The sequence below is a fragment of the Triturus cristatus genome, chromosome 4_2 (genome assembly GCF_964204655.1).
Source record: "Triturus cristatus chromosome 4_2, aTriCri1.1, whole genome shotgun sequence".
Lineage (NCBI taxonomy): Eukaryota > Metazoa > Chordata > Amphibia > Caudata > Salamandridae > Triturus > Triturus cristatus.
In genome coordinates this window covers 29,683,162-29,698,476 of record NC_140586.1, presented here as the reverse complement: position 1 = coordinate 29,698,476, position 15,315 = coordinate 29,683,162, and the positions used below count along the sequence as shown (strand labels likewise).

General features: G+C 44.1%; 1 protein-coding gene across 1 annotated transcript in view; it reads right to left on the bottom strand.

Annotated features, from left to right (window-relative positions):
* DGKA (diacylglycerol kinase alpha) overlaps window positions 1–15,315 on the bottom strand; it is a 92,024-nt gene that overhangs the window by 2,941 nt on the left and 73,768 nt on the right. Inside the window, exon 14 of the mRNA XM_085600273.1 lies at window positions 7,973–8,033. Within this exon, the coding sequence (XP_085456399.1) occupies window positions 7,973–8,033 (61 nt within the window). The remainder of the gene's footprint in view (window positions 1–7,972; window positions 8,034–15,315) is intronic.

Sequence of the window (15,315 nt, the reverse complement as noted above, 5' to 3'; positions counted from 1 at the left end):
CTTGAGTCCATCCCCAAAAAATGTCATCCAGTATGATCTCTTCGCTCCAGGTCATTAGGGCCACTGTCTTCTGTCCTGAACTTTTCACTTACAAATCATATTTTTACAGGACTTTGCCCTTTTTAATTCAAAGGAAGTTAAACAAGACTTCAATATCCAAAAAGAATTGTTATCCCACAGAGTTTAAATTGGAATGACCTGGAAGGAGGTGGCGCGGTAGACTGTTGGACAAAAACCTTATCCATGGTATACACCCTAACTTAAGAGCCTTGCAGAAACTCTGCCTTACAGAACTGCCTGGATGGTAAACGGATTTAAGCGGACCTATTCATGCTTCCATGGATCTTGCAAATGTAGTTTTTCTGGCTGCCCGTTAAATTGCTGCTTATGCCAGCGGGAGCCCTCTGCACTGGGACTAGCCATCATGCTTAATATTGAGACTGGATTAAGGCAAGAAGCTGGCTGACTTGGGGTGCTGCTGGAAGGAGTGTGAAAATGTTGCCCTTACTTTTGAATGAATTGAAGGATTTGTAGAGCGCAAAGGGCTTTCCAAAAAATGTCATGGTGCGTTCCCGAAGAGCTTCAAAAGAATACTTGACCTACTGACCGTGTGGAAAGTAAATATCTGAAACGGTCTGAAAATGTTGACCAATATTTACAAAAATATCACATTAGATGCACTTATTACATTATTAACTTCAATAGGCTGATAGGGGATCTATATATGTTGACTGACTTTTTGGTACCTCACTGCCAAAACCATACTTGGAATACTGCAAATCCTGCTGACTGCAACTGCACAGTCCTCTGGGAGAGGGAACTGGCTTTCCTGTGCTTCAGGTTTGTAGCACTAAGCATCCTGATCTCTAATCACCTTTAAAAATGGAGGCGGGTTGCCGCCTGCACAGTGAATCACTGAGCAGCTGCTCTGTTTTTCACCTGAATGTTCTTCCCTGAGGGCACCGCTAGTGTGTGGCTACCCTGAGGGCAGCTCATTCCACATAAAAGGGTGCACATTTTCTGTGTGCACTGCACACCTGTTTTAAGGTGCGCCCTTTATATGTTGAAATTACGAGCACCACACTCTCCCATAGCACATACCATCCTGCTGTTTAGACACCCCTTCCATTGAATTCCCAAAGCTACTTTGGCCTGCCTGTTGTGCTTGTCTACACACCTTCCAGGACTGGGAACAGCCAGCCATCGCATGTGATTCCGGTATTGCACAACCAGCCTCCTCATGCTGCCCCGGATATCCTCAAAGGCAATTTTCCTTTAGAAAAATGTATTGGTTATGTCCCCACCAAGTCATTTAGCTCCTGTCAATCTTTTATGAGCTAAAGACCTAGTGTACTTGCCTTATATAGAACAACCTTCATAGTCTGAAAAAGCCTTGTTATAGCAGATGTGTACATCTGTGAAGGTCAGAGTGCTCTATTTAACAATCTATTCAAAAACACTATAGAAATTATTCAAGCCTCTTCAGTTAAAGCAATAGGTTTAAGCACACCTTGGTCAAACTCATCAGTATTACTGATCTCCTTGTGCTATGGCCAGGAACCTGCTACCATGTGGCTCTGGGATGTTGATCCTCCATATTGTCGTACTCATTCCTGTCCTATTGCTCAAACATGTTTGTGGTGTTAGACCTGGCATCTTTGTGTTTTGCTGTGGATTTTTTTCTGACCTCCTGTTTTTGACCATGCTGCATCTAATTTTTGCTTGTCTTTTAACTCTGGGTACTTAATCACTACTGATCAGTGCTAAAGTGCAAGTACTTCCTGCTTAAATTGTGATCATGATTGGCATATTTGATTTATTAATCAGTCCCTAGTAATGTGCACCAGGTATGCCTATGGTCTGTAATCAAATGCTACTAGTGGGCCTGCAGCACTGATTGTGCCACCCACACGAGAACCCATGCAACCATGTCTAAGACCTGCCGCTGCAGTGTCTGTGTGCACAGTGCTAAACTGCCATGTCGACCTGGCAAGTGCACTCACTTGCCAGGCCCAAACCATCCCTTTTTTTTCTACATGGAAGGCACTCCTAAGGTAGACCCGTGAACAGGGTGTAATGTATGTAAAAGGTAGGACACGTCCTGATAGTTAAATGGTGCCAATTTCGTTTTTCACAATTGCAAGGACAGTCTCTTCCATAGGTTATCATTAAAGCAACTTAGCGACATCTTACAAGTGTAACTTTCAGTTGAGAAGAGATGGAGATTCGAAGTTTGGGGTCCCTGAACTTACAATTTAAAACTACATATTTTAGTGAAGTTGATTTTTAAATTGCATGTTTGAAAATGCCACTTCTAGAAAGTAAACTTTTTCTTCCTTTACCATTCTGACTGCCTGCCTGTGGAATCCATGCCCGGGTCGGTATGACCGTTGGCCTGTTAGTGCATTCACTCTAGACAGCCACACAAAGGGAGCAGAGGTGTCCTGCATATCCTGATGGCCCATCACCAGGCTGATGGGTCTTCCTGAGCTAGTGGTTGGGGGGAGTTGTTGCTGACAACTGACTAGGGCTGTGCCTGTCCTCACACAAAGCTGTCTCCACCCCCTGTAGTATCTGGAGCCATGTCAGGGCAAAGTAGGGTCTTGTGCACTACAAAGGCTATCCTTTGAAGTATGCCTCCTTCAAAGGCAGAAAGGGGTACAAGTATTAGACCGCTAACCTCACATTTTTTTTAACCCTCCTGACTAGGAGCAGATTCTGCCAAGAATACTAGACCTACTGACATTACGGAAAGTAATTATCTGAAACTGTTTGGGAGAAAATGTTGACCAATATTTTCAAAATACCATCACATTAGGCGTATGTATTATGATTAACTTCGATGGGCTGATAGGAGTTACCTATTTAGGGCCCTATATACGTTGAATGACATTCTGGTACCTCACTGCCAAAACCATACCTTGAATACTGCAAACCCTGCTGAAGGTGCAACTGCACAATCATCGGGGAGAGGGAACTGGCTTTACTGCACTTGTTGTTGGTAGCACTAAGCTACCTGTTTGTGAGCAGGCGTGAAGCCAGCAGCTGGCCTGATTAAGAGAATGGTGTGATGTCCATTTGTAGTGTTTTCACTGTACATGTTGGTACAAATGCTTTACACGTTGCTTCTGAGATAAGCCGGACTGCTCGAACCAAGCTACCAAGGGTGTGAGCAGGGTTTATCTTAGCTGTGTAATGCCCTAGCCCTGTGCTATAAGAGTCCCTACTTGGACAGTGCCCAAACCACCGCAAACTAGAGACCCCATTTCTAACCTGCCAATGCACATGCCTCAGGTTGCGCTGGCAACCCCCACATCATTCCAGCTGTGGTGCCTACAGAGGAGCGGGCTCAAAGATAGTCCTTAAAGAATACTGGGTCTTGTCTTCCTTTGTCCTTTTGAATTAGGAGATTAATCTGTCTGACCTAACCTAGACCAACAAAGATGTCCTTACACTGTTGTACAATCTGTTAACTGGGGAGATTCTGGTGTGAGAATGTCCATCAAGCAGTCTCGTTCCTTTTTTTTGTTCTCGAAGACTGTGTGGAACCTCTCAACACCCAATGCCTGGTAACACACCTGCATTTGGTGGGTGTTATCCTCTTTACTTTTCTTCACCTGCCTGAAAAACAAAATTCCTTCACTGAGTTTAATGGTCGCCTGTTTTTCAAAGATCTCGCCCTCTAAGAGTATTAATTCCCCATTATGCGGTTAACTTATTAAACCTTTGACTTCAACTGCATTTTTGAGTCTAAGGTTGACCAGCATGTAATAGTATCAGTGTATTAGGCCTGTTAATTTCCTGGTGCATGATGCTATTTTCAGAATAAAAAAACCTCTGGTAAAAAAAAGTGAGGATGGAACTGTGAAGCCAAACACAGGGAAAATTAGCCAGCGTGTGGGTAAACAGTAATGCGAAAGGAATTGTTAAAGTAAGATATGAAAGTGTTAGAGGTATAAGAGCAATTGGTGTTTAATTAGGAATTAGCAAAAAAAAGATTTTGGGGAAAACCAATTAAAACGGGTCTTGAAATGTATTGTTTTGTGTAATTTTAAAATTATTTCTTGCATATGAACTAAAGCACCAGCACCGAAGTGGTTGCTTCGCGCTCAGGGACACATATATGTATATTGTGACGCTTTTTAACACTGGAATATTGTGAGCTTTGGCAACCATACATGCAAGTTTTTGCAAGGTAAATGCTGAAGTTGATTTTTGGCAATATTTAGAAGTTCCTTGAGCCTTTCAATGCATAAGGAAGATCTGCAGAGTGCACTAGCAAGCTCATCTACCCCAAATAAGTTCCAATTTCAAGTGCAAAACTTGAACACACTGTTGCAAGCCACCTTGAAACCCTCAAAGTATCAAAATTGGGCCAGATTTACCAATTTGTCATGGAACGCAGCATCAAAATTTGCTGCGCTACGTGGTGCAAGGGGACAAACAGCACCGTTCCTTATGTACAAAGACTGGCGTGCTGTTAGTGTCATCCAATGGGCAAAGAAACCTCCACAATGCACAGCCTTGCAGTATGGTGCATATGCAAGTGTGTGCTGTCCAGCATAAGATCTGTACTGAAGACACTGTTCAAATACAAATTTCCTGTCCAGTCAAACTCAGAAGGTTCTCATGCACTGTATGTTTGATGTGCACAGTAGTACACATGCAATAAGTGATTTATGAGATTACCATATTTCCACTTGCTTCATGTAGATGTTATTTTTGATGCAAAGTCTAGTTTGCCCTTGTTAGTAGATTGGGCTTTGAGTCCAAAGCAAAAGTTATCTTGATGTTAATCTGCCCCAGTGATGCAAAGTAGTAATAAATGGCTTTTGTGCTTTGAAAAGTTCACCTTTCCTGTGCAAAACACCTTTTGCACTGGGGAGCAAATGGCATGCAGCACTCTTGTGCCGATGCAAAGCTTTAGTAAATCTACGCCTTATCATTCATTCTCATGCAACCTGTCCTAATCGGTTGCTGACAATAAGCCTTGGAAGGACCTAACAAACGTGCATGTTGTAAGGGGTGATCCTGAAGCTAGTGGGTGGATAGCCAGAAAGTGGAGATGCACTCTTGAAAGGGGTGGCCTTCTGATTTTCCTCTTTTGACATGGTTTTATTCTAACGGCAACAAGTCCTGCTTAGTCCGCCCCTTCAAACCACAATAGGCACAGTGTTGTCTTCTCAGTAGCTGTTGGTTCAATGCATTGGATTTATCCCTGGTGTTTGCCTAGCCTCCTTGAATGTTCTTTGAAAAGCTACCACCGAACCCAAAGCAGAAAAAAGCAAATGTAAAGATGGGGCGAGCAAGAGTCCAGTAGGAGCCACGTGTCAAAATCAGTCTTATTAAAGACAGAGTTTGAGGTCTTGTTTGATCTTAAAACATTTTTATATAGATGAAGCCATAATTTGTGATCCAGTTACAAAGGTCAAAAATATGACCAGCTCATGAATCTCATGTGGATGCCAGATTCCTCCTGCTAAATATGGTTAGGTTTGCCATTCGGCATTTCCCGCTGCTGACCTGTTGTGGGGCAGGTGCTTGGTGGGGGGGCTGCAGTATGCACCAATCCAAGGCGACACGCACACTGGTGACGTCAGGGTGAACTGCACTCAGTGCAGTGCTGGGACTGGAAAAGCTTTACTCTGGGAACTCGTACACTGGGGGTCAAGGTGGGCAACAAAAAAAGGGGGGGTTCAGAAGGGGTAGAAACATGAAAAGCAGTCTGACAACTTAAACGGCATAAAGAAGGAAGAAGACTAAGTATGTTCAGGCTTAATTGGTTGCAAAGGTTGCCATTTAAAATATCTTATGGGGTTAAAGCACCTGCAGCAAAGTTGTGTGTGCCCATAAAATCTCAGGGAAGAATAATAATGGTAAATTAACTCTGGTGGATAAGGCATTTGCTGGAATTGTTTGGTTAAGTCGGTTTTAACTCACAAAGTAGCATGGAGTGTTAAAGTGTCTCCTGGAAAGCACATCTGTAACATGCAGATGACCGATTATTATGTAAGATAAGTGAGGGCTGCAGCTTCTGATGCACAGATCCTTTTATTACTTGCAGTTCATAAAATGCAATCCTTCTAATATAGCACAGTGAGGTATGAGCTGGCATCAAGATATTTATAAAGCACATTCTACCCGAGGGTGTCAAAGCGCTAGCTAATGAAGAGCCACTAACAGATGACCACAACTAGCATCACAGAAAGGAGAAGAGCCAGGTTTTCAGCTGCTTGCGGAAGGCAGTGTGGGAGGAAAGACTAGTAATATGGGTGGGAAGAATATTTCATAACTTGGCAGCAGCAAGGACCTGCATGCAAACTGAAGGACATGGGTTTAGAACCTTATTGTTTTTCCACCATGTTATTATAAGGCTGCTAAAAATGATTATTTTGATAATAAAAGATAACTCCAAGCACAGCTTTAAGTTTTATATTCTGACTTTGTTCTTCTCCCAGCTACACAACCATAGCATATCATTCCTACCAGCAAAGACGATGTGTGGCTCCTACACCTTGAAACCCTTGGTCTTCTGTAAAACCTTTAAATTGAAGTACACTACACACTTGGGGAGAGGAGTTGGCCTAACAGCGAGGGCGGTCAACCTCGAATCTGGGGAACCAGGTTCGAGTCTTAGCAAGGACGTGCAATATCCTATGATTCTTGGCAAATCACTATCTCCATGTGCCTAACAAAAGTGAATGTGTCCTCGTGTAATGCAACTGGTGCTCGTGTAAAGCGCTCTGATACCCGATCCCTTCGGGTCAAGTTTGCGCTATAGAAAACTGTGTAAAATTTTTTTTTAAATAAATACTCACATGATTTCTTCTCAATGTGTGCATGTGGTGTAAAGCACTCTGACACCCTAAGGTGGATTAGTAGTGCTATAAAACTATTTATTAATTTTTTGGGAAAAAATATTAAGTGCTATCTAAAAATTTTGTGTAAATATTGGCATATGCGGATACGTCTGCCATTTCTGCAGTGCATTCATATCTCTTACATAGTAGGGTTGGACAAAGTCAAAAATCTTCTTCCAATCGTAGTTACTCTTGCTCTTAAATTGTGAAGTGAGCTTGAACGAGCTGTGTGCCTTTGTTTCCCCAATGCATTGGCATCTGGAAGTTGGGGTTTAGGTATCTCCCAGTGAGGATTCTACTCCAACAAAAGGAGGGCTGGTGGCTCTTTAAATTCACCCTTTGCTTTGGACCCAAGCTGGAAGAGAAAATAAAATGCCCCCTCAGAGCCTGTAAGTTGCTGTTGCGAACAGAAACCAGGCAATGTGTAGGCACTGCTGAACTGTGTTCTGGTATAGGCAAATTACACTGGGTCCAATTCAGCATATTTCACAAGGCTAGATGGATCCGGCTAAATAACAGCTACCGGGTCAGGGTATGGCTGGTTCCCCCTTCATTCCAGCACTGAGTCGGTGCTTAATTTGTAAAGGATCGAGCACCAGTGGCCAAAGCTCTGCTCAGATGCCTGCGGCCGGTATATTTAAATGCCCTTGTGCCAAATACCAAGGCTGAATAGTCTTGAATCCACCTCATCCTTCTTTAATCCACTACCAGCCACTTCCTGACCCTTTATCTCACTCTTGTAGGTTCCTGCCTTAGTGACGGTTTTCCCATCTCCCTTTCCTCTGTCCGTCTACTTTGGATGCTTTTCTCTCTTGTTCTCGGGTAATGTCTGATGCAGAAATAGATGCCGGTGAAACTGATTTGCTGCAGGGCACCGGACCTGAAGCTGTCCCCTTCCTCCAAAATCCAAATTTTAACGAGACTGAATTACAGCTGAGTTGCCCCGAAGGCAACAGCAGACCGAGAAATAATTGAATCGGAGCACAACCCATAGATGATTCAATGATCAGTCTATTTTCAGCCACTAGGTGGCAGGCATGTATAAACCATGTGCCTCTTTAATAAATGTAGTGCATTAACCACGTCGTTTGTGAGAGTCGACCAGTCCTTACCGTGCAGGGGGGCTGCATCCATGGCTCCCCGTCAATCTGCATTGGCAGGTGTTTCGATGTCCTGTCAAAACAAGGGAATAATATAAACCAAAAATATGAAAATTAACATTTGTCCAGAATTCTCTATGCCTACGATTGGGGAAACCTCCTTTACAACGCGGCCGTCACTACGCAATACCATTGCCACATCTCCTTAACACAAGTATTTATAAGAAATGTCTTTACCACACAAACCCTTACCATGAAAATGTAAGTATTTCACAGGTAAGTATAAAGCCTTTATATATAATGTATATTTATTTTAGGGCAAGGGTGTGTATATAACTCACGTGACCGCAATCCTCTGCTGATGCTAATACTGTATTTAGACACTTATTTGCCCATGTCTTCTTCCATTAAATTTTAGCTATACATATATTACAAATATTTTTTTTTCATAGACACATATGTCATCAGCAGAGGATTGCGGTCACGTGAGTTATAGTTGCCTGCACTAACTATAACGGGGGAATTTCATTGGTTTTTTACGAGTGAAATGTCCAGCTAACTATAACATGTGTGAAACCTATGGTTTTTTCAGTGAATTTGCAAGGTTTTTTAAATGGTAATTCCTAACTATAACGTGTGTGAAACCTATGGTTTTTTCAGTGAATTTGTACGGTTTTTTAAATGCTAAGTTACTTTACGCCATTCGTGGCGTGCGCGCCCAGTTAACGCAGTTCGTTCCGTGTGCGCTTCGCGCACCGTGCGCGCACAGTGAGCACGCGGTGCGCTTTGCGCACCGCGCGCCCACTTTACGCAGTTAGTGCCGTGCACGCACGGTGGTCACGCGGACGTTAGGCACCATTTGCACACGGGGTGGTGATAGTGTGGATAATTTTTTTTTGTGGTAATTTTAACCGTACGCGTACGGTAAGCGTAATAGGCGATTTATCGAAAAAAAATACATTTGTTTTTTTGGCCTTGGGGGTTGTTTGGGGACACCTATATCGATGCTGGGTGGTTAAGAACTGAATATACTGTCCCTTTACATGTTTTTTGTCTTTGTTTTTGCTGCCCCCCTCAGAGTGCGAGAGAGAAAATGGCGGCCGCAGCTTCCTGGTTTCGACCGATTCGAATGTTTACTTAGATCTAACAGCCAATCAGAATCGCGCACGTCACCGTACGCGTACGGTAAGCTTACCGTAAGCGCACCGTAAGCTGCCACAGATATATATATTGATTTAAAGGCTATTTTCTCAGGATCTACTGAACAGATTTACACCAAACCTACAAAAGGCACTTCTTTGACCTGAGGACTACCTCTCTGCCAAATTTCAAGTAATTCTGTTCAGCCGTTCGGGCTGTAGCTGTGTCTAAAGGTCCTATGGAAAAATGCATGGGAAAAACGCGTTTTGGGACCCCCCTTTTATCTCAGCTCCCGCTTGACGAATCCCCCCGAGACTTTCAGGGTAGGAGCGGAGCGTAGCGCCCCACCTATTTTGAAAATTTTGCGAGGATTCGTCTACCGGCGCCAAAGTTATTCAAAATAGAATGTTGCGGTTTTCCTATGGAAACAGGGTCCTAACTATAACTACCTATATATATATATATATATATATATATATTCACTGAAAAAACCATAGGTTTCAGGGGTGTTATAGTTAGCTGGACTTTTCACTTGTACAAAACCATTGAAATTCCCCCGTTATAGTTAGTTCAGCTAACTATAACTCGCGCGCCCGCAATGCACTGCTGATGACGTCACATATTACATCACTCATGACATGGTCAGTGACATCACTCATGACATCACTGATGACATCTCAAATGACATCACTGATGACATCACTGATTACATCATCCAAAGAATATGTGTTTTTCTGAAAATTAAATATGTTTTATATATGTATATCTCAAGGTCGATGGAAGAATAAATGGGTATATAAGTGTCTAAATGGATGATTTGTTTTTGAAAAATTGATTGTGTAACTGACTGATTAAGTGTATCATAGTGAATACATGGCTTAGTGAGTAATGTTTAAATATGTAAATATCTGTATCAGTCTCTCACTTTGTGTATAAGTGGCTGCATGGGTTGGTGAGTAGCTACATGGGTGTCTATATAGGTTATTAGTTGGTTTTTTGTGTATCAGTCTGAGTGTCTGCATGGTTCGGTGGGGGGTATTACGTAGTGCATAGGTGCATGAATGAGTGACTCACTGTTTGTATGTGTTGAACACAGCATGTGTGCAGGACTGTATGGGTGGATGAGTGTGTGTATGGGTGTGTTAGTGAGTGAATGACTGTCTCAATAGTGTCTTTATGAGTAACTACATATGTTTTAAACTAGTATATGTGACTATTGGTGTATATATGTGAGTATATGTGAGAGTGAGAGATTGAAAGAGTTCCTGTATGAATAAGTATGTGTTTCTATACGTGATTGTTTAAAAGACTAAGTATGTGTAAGTTTCCGTAGAAGTAAGTGTGGTGGTGTGTGTATAACTGTATATGCAAGTAAATGTATGTTTGATTCTTTATTAGCATGAGTGACTATGTGTGTGAGTAACTCTATGGATGAGTGGCATTGTGTAACAGGATGTATAGGTGAATGAGTACATATGATGAGTGAATACATGTATGAGTGACTGTATAGGACTGTTGGTGAATGAGTGGATGTGTATGTGGATCTTAGAATTACTGAAGAGGTTGTTGTAACTGGTATTGGTATGTCCATTTTTTTGAAAATTTTAGTCTCTATTTTTGAATGTGTGTATCAAAGGTTATATTAGGGTGAGAGGAGGTCTGCCACTCTATCACAAGGATGATGTCATCAGTGATGTCATTTGAGATGTCATCAGTGATGTCATGAGTGATGTCACTGACCATGTCATGAGTGATGTAATATGTGACGTCATCAGCAGTGCATTGCGGGCGCGCGAGTTATAGTTAGCTGAACTAACTATAACGGGGGAATTTCAATGGTTTTGTACAAGTGAAAAGTCCAGCTAACTATAACACCCCTGAAACCTATGGTTTTTTCAGTGAATTTCTGAGGTTTTTTAAATGCTAATTCCTAACTATAACGTGCCTGAAACCTATGGTTTTTTCTGTGAATTTCAAAGGTTTTTTAAATGCTAATTTCTAACTATGCCTACAGAGATAGGACATGTGAAGAAAGAAGAAAAAATGCACAGAAAGAAACAAAAGAAGTGCAGAAAGAAGCAACAGATGTCCTCAAATACGAAGATAAGTGCAGGAAGAAGGATAACGTGCAGAAAGAACAAAAAGAAGAGCAGAAAGAAGCCTTGTTGCAAAATCATCCTGTACCCTCAACTTTTTCAGACGGATACTGGTGGTAACTGAGTCTGACTAACCAGTCCTAGAGCCAGTGCTATGTTAAAAGACACTTAGAATACAGTGAAAACACCTACATACACTAGGGAACATTATGCGTTGGGGTCCCCCTGTGATTAGCATGACCTCCTCTGTAAGCCCCTAGTATATTATAGGGCATGGGGATTAAAACTACCTCTTAAAACAGGCCACAGGGCGTTTTTGCACACGTTAACTCAGGCCCCGTCCCCTCCCTTCACCACTGTGTAAACACGCCCTGTGTCCATTTTTAGTTGGGAGATTAAGTTCATTTGAATCCTGAGGGTCCCTAGGGTCCAACTAGCCCACTAGGTACCACCAGTAAGTGCCACAGAGCTGCGTTGCAGAGAGGTGTAAAAAGTGGCACGGCCTGGACCACCTCTCTGCAATGCAGCTCAGTGGCGCTTACTGGAAGCACTTGGTGGGCTAGTTAGCCCCCAGGGGCCCTCAGTATTGAAGGGAAATTATATCCCCAATTTAAAACGTGCCATAGTGCGTGTTTGCACACGTCACCTCAGGCCCCGTCCCCTCCCTTCATCACTGTGTAAACGCGCCCTGTGGCTGTTCTAAGTTGAGAGATTAAGTCCCCTTGAATCCTAAGGGTCCCTAGGGTCAAACTAGACCACTAGGTACCTCCAGTAAGCGCCACAGAGCTGCGTTGCAGAGAGGTGTAAAAAGGGGCTTGGCCTCAGAACACCTGTCTGCAGCGCAGCTCCCTGGCGCATACTGGAGATGCCTGTTGGGGGCGCGTTTGCAGAGTGCTGCACGGAGGGGTCATGGCCTCCGGCACGATGCCAGCCTTTTATTTATTTTAATTTTTTAAGAAGGGGGGCTGTGTGGTTCCCCTTCTTATTCTAATGTATTGGCCCTGATGACCCCATCCCCCAGGGCCTGTCTCCTAATTATATTTTTTTGACCCCAATCCCCAGGGCCGGCCACTGTTTTTTATTATTTTAAAAAAATATATATTTATAGACACACCTAGGACATGCTGGACAAACCGTACGTACCTATCACCATGACGATTTGCGTGATATTCATTAAAAGGCGACTATGCATGCAATGAATCCACGTGGAATGTATTTACACCACTAGTGAAGCTCTGACATGTCTGATGCCCTACCGTGCCTAATCCCGGCAGACACCCTTGTCGTTTATTTATACAAACATGGGTAGCTATTGACGGGCACATTTAATACACATGCACACCAAGCCATTCAAAGGGGATTCAACAAAAATTCGACCAAAACTATGCAAGAAACCCCCCTCACGGTTAATAAAACACACATCCACTGCTGGATGTGTAATACTTTTTATTTTACTCTCTGGAAAGGGGACGAACATCACTTGAGAGTCACAGCGCGCTCCTGACAGAGCCCAATGCTGTGTTACACCCACCATTGCCTGCCGAGGGCCACACACCTCTGTGTTGTATTCCACTAGCTAGTGCATATGCTATGACACTCTCTAGCCCATGTGCACTGTAACACCACCCCGTGAATATGTCATACCACACTTGTCTTCGCACGGGTTATATTGCCCCATCTAACGTGCCTTCCTCGATGCCTATGTTATAACGCACAGTGCTATGCCATACATATTACAATCTGGGATCCATATCTTTGTCACAGTGCATATGCAACGTTACACTCCCCAGCACATATTTTATATTACAACTTTAGAGACTAGTTAGGTTACACAACACTGCCCTGTGCATATTACATTCCAAGGCGCATATCGCATAGCACGCGCTAGTGCCTGTGCTATCTCGCGCTCTCCAATGAATCTGTCATTGCGCACAATGTATTGCATATTATATTTCACGCCCGGTTCATCTTATATCACACTTTTTGGTGCATAGTTTATACCATACACTATATCTAGTTTTCATTTTCAATCGTGCTCTCAGGAGTATGTTCTATATAACACTGTGTTCACCTACCCTTTTCACGGGCATTACATTTTGCGATAGGGGGTGGAGGGTCAGGGGGTGTTTCTACCAAGTGAGCCCGGAGTCACAGTCACAAACGTCCTCTTCTTCCTGAATAAAAGTGAGATTATGCTGCATACTTGTTCATATTTTAAGTAGTTCGCACAGACACAATGTTTTAAAAACAATAAAGTTCCTAATACCCGCCTTTTCTGAACAGTTAGCTTGCTGCCCCATCCCCCTCCTCCCTATCCTCTGTTGTGTGAATCCATGGACTAGCCTCCTCCCTCCTGCCATGCATGGTCTGATGTGCTGCCACTGCCCTCAATTTAGTATGATGTACCAGTCCACTCCTCCTGCCCTCCATTGCCCAATTCTATGCCCCATCATTGACCTCCTGCTTAAACTCTGTGCTCAGCTTGCTGCCCCTATTCTCCTTCCCCCTGCCCTCCGATGTCGTTGTGCATGCCCCTGCTCCATCCTTTTTGCCCACCATGTCCCATGGACCTGCCACTCCTATCTACTCTGAGTGTTCTGTTGAGCTGCCACTCCCCTCCCACCTGCCTAGCATTGTCAGATGACTGTAACCTGTCCCTGCCACCTCCACCCTGCCTGTCCACAAGCCATGCCCCTATCCTCTTCCTCCTGTCCTACATGGTCCATTGTACTGCCACACCCTTCTGCCCTCCCTGGTCTGTTGTGCTGCAACTGCTCCTCCTGCCTGCCCCGTGTGGTCTGTTGTGAGGTCCCTTCCCCTGAACTTTCTTGTCTGTGCACAGGTCCTGACCCTCCCTTCTATCCTCCATCGTCCTTTGTGCATGCCCCTGCACCCTCCTTCTTGCCCATCATAGCCATTGTGCTGCCACTAACCCTCCCACTTGCCATGCATGGTCTTCTGTGCTGCCATGGCCCCTCCCACCTTCCCTGTGTGGTCAGTTAGCTGCCCCTGACCCCCTCCCACCTTCCCTCCATGGTCTGTGTGTATGCCATCACAGTCTCACTGTTGCTCTTCATGGTGTGTCTTGCTTCTAGTGCCCATCCTGCCTGACCTTCATGGCTATCTTGCTGCTCCTGCCCTGCCCCCTTGCCCCCAGCCCTCTGTTTACATGTGCAGACCCCTACTCCCTCCCTCCTGGCTTGTCTGTTCCATTGTAATGCCCCTGATCCGTCCCCCCTGCCCTTTATGGTCTGTTATGCTGCAGCTTTCTCTCCTCTCTGTCCATTATGGTCAGCTAGCTACCATTGCCTCTTGCCCCTCTGTTCTCTGTTGTCCATGTGCATGGTCCTGTCCCCTCCCTCTTGCTTTCTATGGATTTTTGTGCTGCACTCCCGTCCTGCATGCCCTGTGTGGTGTATTGTGCTGCTGCAAACCCTGATGCCTGCCCTGCAGGGTCAGTTTGGTGCACCTCTCCATGTCCCTCCTGTCCTCTGTTATCCAAGTCTATGTCCCTATCCCATTTCCTTCCATGATCCAATGTACCATACTTGCGAACATTTTGAACTTGGTAAGAGGGAGATTTTGAAAAAAAACTGGGGTATTGATTTTCCCCTTTGAGTTACATTGAAAAAGAGGATATTGTAGACAGGAGACAGATCAAATAAAGCCCATTTGAGCTTAAAAACATTGGACGTTTCCTGGCTGAATCGGGTCTGTTGGCATGTATGGTTGTACTACCATTGCCTCTTCCTTCTGCCCACAATGGTCTATTACATTGCCACAGCCTTGAAGGAGGGTAGATGTTGTATCACAGGGGGCCCCTGGCCCGTTCTGTCCACACCTGAAGTATGAGACCCTTGTCCTTGCCCTGCCAGACGCATTTGTAGGCCGTATTAAATTGACCAGCGGGTCCTGTGTTGCTATATAATTATCCTGAGACATCCTTACCACTCAGCCAGCATAAAACCCCTGTGTAGGCCCTTCTGTTCAATATGTAGGCCTCTTTGTTAAATTGACCATAGCTCTGCAATTTTAGTGTATAGCAGTCTGAAGGCAAGTCTGCGAGGCCTTCTGCTCCAAACTAGTAGCCCCCACCCTACCCGAGTGCTCCGTGCTCGG